General features: G+C 37.3%; 1 protein-coding gene across 1 annotated transcript; it reads left to right on the top strand.

Moving 5' to 3' along the window:
* The first annotated feature begins 1,860 nt into the window (after nt 1-1,860).
* On the top strand, nt 1,861-6,204 carry SOSTDC1 (sclerostin domain containing 1). Its single transcript, XM_019443510.2, has 2 exons — nt 1,861-2,259; nt 4,766-6,204. Exons 1-2 carry the CDS (start codon nt 2,055-2,057, stop codon nt 5,179-5,181), a joined length of 621 nt encoding a protein of 206 aa, XP_019299055.1. The 5' UTR covers nt 1,861-2,054; the 3' UTR covers nt 5,182-6,204.
* The last annotated feature ends 318 nt before the right edge of the window (nt 6,205-6,522 follow it).

The following is a 6,522-nucleotide window of genomic DNA, read 5'->3' as shown; positions in this document are numbered from 1 at the left end:
CACATTAAATTGAATTTTTTTTACTTTAGTTTTTATAATTTTGATTATGTAGAATTTTGAACATTTGAACCCTTAACCCATGACCAGTCTTGCCCCACCTACACCTCTAATAACCTCCTCCCAAATTATTTTTGAAGTTTATTCCAGACATCCTATCATTTTGTCTAAGAATATTTCAGCATATACCTCTAACAGAGAAGTAGATGCTGATTCTAAACAAAACCATAATAATACTTTCCTTCTTGAAAAACTCAGTAATTTCTTAGTATTATTAAATAATTAGTCTTTATTCTTAATTTTACTTTCTTTTTATATTGAGAGAGATAGATGGATAGATGATTTTGGCCTGCAGGAGATATTTGGAAAAGTCTGGAGACATTTTTGGTTATAATGGAGGGGGTGGGGATATAGTACTGGCATCTAGTGTGTAGAAGCCAGCCAGGTATGCTGCTAAATACACAGAACAGGGGCGCCTGGGTGGCTCAGTCGGTTAAGCGTCCGGCTTCGGCTCAGGTCATGATCTCGTGGTCTGTGGGTTCGAGCCCCGTGTCAGGCTCTGTGCTGACAGCTCAGAGCCTGGAGCCTGTTTCAGATTCTATGTCTCCCTCTTCCTCTGACCCTCCCCTGTTCATGCTCTCTCTCTCTCTCTTTCTCTGTCTCAAAAATAAATAAATATTAAAAAAAAAAAAAGTTTAAATACACAGAACAGCCCTCCATAATAAAGAATTATCTATTTCAAAGTGTCAATAGTGCAATTTGGAGAAACATAGATGGATAGATGGATAGATAGCTGAATAGATACATAGGTAGGTGGGCAGGTAGGTAGGTAGATAGATAGGAATAGCAGCTATAACAGACCCAAGTTTATAAAGGGGAGAGATACAAAATATCTATGCTATCAGGTCATGTCAGTAACTGCACAGAAGGCAAAAATAGATCTAAAATTGAAAAGATGATTCAGAGTGTGTAATTATTCCAATCAAAATATCCCATAAACCAGAGGAAATTTCGTGACTTTTTTTAAAAGAATGGAGAATGGTAAGTAATATTAATGGAACATCTGTTGCAGGTGTGGATAAAGAAGGTCAGGAAAGTATGTTTCTTATGTGTGCAGCAGAGTCAAAGGCAGCAATGAACAAAATGCTTAGTAAATACAGATAGAACATGTGTTGGGCAGCTAATGAAAAACCTAGAAAAAATTATTTTGAATTTGCTAAACAATGATCTGTCCGGAATGGCTTTTTTTATGCTAAATGCTATGAATTTTCACAATTGTGACATATTTTTAAGATGAAAATTGATAGTATTTCTTTACTGCAGAAAGAGCTATGCTCATTATTCTCCACACAGAACCCCTGGCAATAATTTACCTAGTGGAGCAGCAGTTCATGCAGATCAAAGCTGCATTATTTAAGTGTGTCCAGGGGGCAGATTTTAGCTCCATATGCCTTATACTTTAAAGGAAAAAAAATATATCGGTTTGCTTCTTGAGAAACAAAATATGTTTAATAGGTGCTTACTGCAAGTCTAGCAAAACTCACCCGAACTCCTTCCTATTATCTGGGAAGAACCCGCTCCCTACCCTAAATACTCTAAAATCTGGGGGGAGTGCGGAACAATTGTGGGAATGTAAATCTCTTCAAATGAACAGCAGTGTATTTTCATTTAAATTAAACCCGAATGTGAACTAGATTCAGGAAAGGAAATGGCAGAGAGGGAGATAGTCTGGAGTTGCTATAGAATGTGCCTGGCTGCTTTAGCTCCCAGACAACTGATGAAGCGCAACTCTGAAATTTCAGGCCATTTGTATACCAAGCTCCTCCTTTTCTGTAGTCTTCTCTTCTATTGGTAAAATTCTTTTGCAGGGTCATGTAGGGATCCCACCCCTTCTCTGTGTTTTCACTCTGAAGCTCTATACAACTTTACACCTGAATGAACGCCAAACCTCACTGGATATATAAAGGGAACCTTGAAGAGGAATTTCACAGTTACAGTGCAGAAGCAGAGGGAAAGGAATTAACCAGCTCTCCAGCCAAGCAAATCCTCTCCTCACCATGCTTCCTCCTGCCATTCATTTCTATCTCATTCCCTTTGCATGCATCCTAATGAAAAGCTGTTTGGCTTTTAAAAATGATGCCACAGAAATCCTTTATTCACATGTGGTTAAACCTGTTCCAGCACACCCCAGCAGCAACAGCACGATGAATCAAGCCAGAAATGGAGGCAGGCATTTCAGTAACACTGGACTGGATCGGAACAGTAAGTGTGTTTTACTTGCATGGATTTTGTTTTTTTTCTCTTTTGGTAGCATTAGCTCACATTCCTATAGAATCGTTTCATTGCTAACTAACCTGAACCATGTATATTTTGCTAAACAATCTGGGAGTAATCTACTGCATGTGTAGATTGGCATTCTTCCCTACAAAGTTAATGCAACTAAAACAGTGATTTGATAATGCAGGCGAGGACTTAAGTTCTATCAAACATCCAAAAAAGAAAATGTTTCTAGGAATTAAACTGTTGCTTTTTTAAAAATCATGCAAAACAAGAATTTTTAAAAAAGTGTTCTTCTACGTAGTGTACATTCGGGTTGTTTTCTGTGTATTTCAGGACATGTACAATTGTGGTAAAGTGCATAAACGTGACTAACCAAAGTATGTATAGGAAATCATAAGCTTTCCGGGAAAAAAAAAAATGGCTCACAAGGATTTCTAAAATATGTCTAGTGAAATGGTTGAAAGTTTTGATGATGACCAATGTAAAAGAGAGATGTAACTAAAAATATTGGAGAATCCTACTTTTCCAACATAATTACTTATTAACCAGATCCAAATTGGGCTAATTGTATACTTCTGTGAAAGAGTGGGGAAACTTTTATAACTTTGGAGATTTAAAATAATAGCAGTACAATAATATTTTGTACAGGGAGTATTTGTTTTCTTTTCTGTTTGCTGAATTGACACACTAATCAAACATTACTTAGAGGGATTCAAATTTCTTCTCCTAACTTTTGCTTCACTCCTTTCAGGAAAAGTTCACATGCTAGCAAACAGGTTTTCATAGAGACACAGAAAAACAGTGCACAGGAAATCTTACACAAATCTTTTGCTCCACCTCAATTCCATTCAACTGCTAGAAGTAATTTTGACCTTTGAGAAGTCCAAGCAAATAGGGCTATTAATGTCTTTCTAAGAAAACCAAGGTGTTTTCACTTTCTTGAGGATAGTTGCTCTTATGTACAAAGGCGGTATCTGATTATTATTAGATTACTGAGCAATGTGGTGGGTATTCATGGTCAATGAACTGTCACTGCAAAAATGCCAAATCGGTATATACTTGGGGAACAAAAAGCTAGGCAAGTCAAATTCATCTCCGGCTCTTTCCAGGTGCATTCCTAAGGCAGATGCAGGAAGGGAAGCTGGAATCAGAATGAGACAGGCAGAGCACACTGACCAGTCAGCTAGTTTACCCTTTCACTTTAATCCCATGCTCTATACGGATGTATGTGTGTCTACATAAATTGTTTTACAGCTACTGCATCCCTTTAGGCTATGTCTCCCACCTCAGAGCTACTGAGGCCGAGAGACAAAGTCCAACTCCTCATTCAGGATCTACTTCAAATTAGCCTTCAGGATTCCACTTCAAGGCAAGACTACTTCACCGGTCCTTAGCATTTTTATCTTTTAAATTTCAGCAGTCTATCCTTATAAACATTTTTTTTTTTTCTGGTTAACAAACTTTGATTTCTTTTCAAGATTGTTACAGGCAATTTTCCTCAAGTTTGGGTAACAAAGCAATGGAAAGGAACACTCAAACATTTCAAGATTAATTTTTGCTTTAATTGCATAAGGCATGTAACAAGAAACAGCTGATTAGAGAACATACTTAACAGATTCAAATAACTAAACAAAAAGTTTGCCATGACCAGCCTTCAGGAAACGAACACCATGGTTCCTTTTGCAGTTGTAAATCAGACATGTTAGGCATTTTTCTGCCATAAAATTCATGGAAATGTAGCCAAGTTGTTATGGCAACCATACGTTCCTGATTTAGGGGCTTTTATATTCTTCAAATTTTGAGTTGTAGTGACATTTTGCCTTTCAAACATTTTAATATTTGTTTTTAAAAGATAGCTTGGGAATTTAGGTTTAAAACGTAGTTATTAAGGTTGATATGCAAAATGTCAGACTTTGTACACACATGTATGTATGATTCTCTGCAGCTGAATTTTATAATTGAAACAAAATAGAGAGAGAGCATACACATTGTACACAATATTTAAATACTTTTCACATTTTCCCAGGAGATTTTTTTAAAAACCTAATTAAAAGCACTTGCAGATATTAACTGATATGACCTGTGAGAAAAAGAACATTATAGTCTCTTAGCTCACTGAAGAAGGAATATTTACACAAGTGTAAGAACTGTTTAACCCTTACTGGGGAGTAAGACTAAAAAACAATGGGATTTTCAAACACTTCAGTAAGCAATTAGTTAATGTTACCCATGAAAACAAAAATCAGGCCTAGTTCATTTTATTTCAAAAATGTACAGCCATTTGAACTGATCATTTTCACGGAAGTTATCTCTACACCCATCCAGGCAGATTTTTGCATTGTGAAAATGAAATAGATGTTCCCTTTCTATTTAACAACTTGCTATCATTTGGATACAGTTTTTGCCATTGCAGATGCCTTTGTTGTTGTTGTTTTTGAAGCGTTCATTTGCTTCTTCTCTTTCATGCACGCTCTTCCGTTTCCTGTAGGTAGAGTTCAAGTGGGTTGCCGGGAGCTGCGTTCCACCAAATACATCTCCGATGGCCAGTGCACCAGCATCAGCCCCCTGAAAGAGCTGGTGTGTGCTGGTGAGTGCTTGCCCCTGCCGGTGCTGCCCAACTGGATAGGGGGAGGCTATGGAACCAAGTACTGGAGCAGGAGGAGCTCCCAGGAATGGAGGTGTGTCAATGACAAAACACGCACCCAGAGAATCCAGCTTCAGTGCCAAGATGGCAGCACGCGCACCTACAAAATCACAGTGGTCACCGCCTGCAAGTGCAAGAGGTACACTCGGCAGCACAATGAGTCCAGTCATAACTTTGAGAGCATGTCGCCTGCCAAGCCAGCCCAGCATCACAGAGAGCGGAAAAGAGCCAGCAAATCCAGCAAGCACAGCCTGAGTTAGAACTCAGACTCTCGACACCAGACTGGCTAGTAACCATCTGCTTTACAGATCTTATTGCTTGGAAGACTCAAGCCTGCCATTGCTATTTTCTTACTTGAAAATAGATGCTTTGTGCTTTGATCAAACCCACCAAGCTGTCCTAAGTATCAGGACCTTCTCTGGGAATAGCTTTTCTTTTTCAAGTTTTTCAAGATGTATGCATATCCTTGAGTGCAATTTGCATTTAAATTCCATGCAACCTGTAGTTTTAATTCCCCATGGTTCTCGAAAGACTGGTGATACTATATACATCACTGAATCATTACTTTTTAAAGCAGAAAAGGGCTTCTTGGTTATCCTCCACTCTCCAGCCCATCCCCCACCCCACACTATCCCCAGCAAAACCCTTTCATAATTAAAGAGTTAAAAAAAAATTGTTGCCATGAATCTTCACAGTAACATTTCAGAAAGGTGCTTTTTTTTTTTTTTTTGGTAATTTTCATGGGAAGTTTAGCAGCCATGAGTGATCTCCTTTGAAAGAGTGAAAGATATTGTGACATTTCACTTCAAAAATAAGCCCTGTAGCTTTTTACAGTCTCATAGTATGAAATTATACCCTGCATGCTGACCCTTGCTTACAATGGAATGCCAGAAATGCATGGCAGCAGCTAATAAGTAAAACTGATGAACTATTTATTTGTCAATGTTATTATTTAATGAGCTTTCACATGTGATTTTTTTTCAAACTGTTAATTTTTTATGTTTTGAAGCTTTTCCATGTACCTAAATATTTTCCTGTATGATTTGTGGTTGATCTAGAAATATGAGAATACGTGTAGATATGTAAAATAAATATTTTAGTCTCCTTTTTACATATATGTTTTATCATGAACTTTATCAATAGTATGGATCCTTTTAAATCAATAAGATGCTTTGTAAAACTGAAATATATAATACCTTTTTGTTTAATCTGTGCAATCCAAAGGTGAATTAACCTTCAATTCCGTCAGTTTCTTTTAACGAAAATAAACACTGCTAAAAGTTGTTGTCCTTGCCTTTAACATGTATGAAAAAGGTGCACGTGTACCAAAATTAGAATTTATGTATCAGAATAATTGATTTCTTTGATAAGGCACATTCAAGTTTTGAAAAAAAAAGTTCTTCAGTAACAGAGGAGAGAAAGAAAGACAATCTTTTCAGTAAAGGGATGATTTAAAAAGTTGGGTGACAATCCAGTTGTAGTGAGTTGTAATGAGAATATCATATGTATATACACCTGGGATGCCAAGTCTGCTGCCCATTATAATCACCTGGAGGAGATAATTTAAGACCCAATGTCCAGGCTGGCATCCAAATTACATC

Source organism: Panthera pardus, unplaced genomic scaffold (genome assembly GCF_024362965.1).
Source record: "Panthera pardus isolate Hobbes unplaced genomic scaffold, ASM2436296v1 HiC_scaffold_8, whole genome shotgun sequence".
Classification (NCBI taxonomy): domain Eukaryota; kingdom Metazoa; phylum Chordata; class Mammalia; order Carnivora; family Felidae; genus Panthera; species Panthera pardus.
This window is presented reverse-complemented; position numbering and strand designations above follow the sequence as displayed.

Coding starts and splice junctions, on each gene's coding strand:
- SOSTDC1 (XM_019443510.2), top strand. CDS start 2,055: ATGCTTCCTCCTGCCATTCATTTCTATCTCATTCCCTTTGCATGCATC. Junction 2,260..4,765: donor CACTGGACTGGATCGGAACA/GTAAGTGTGTTT, acceptor CGTTTCCTGTAG/GTAGAGTTCAAGTGGGTTGC.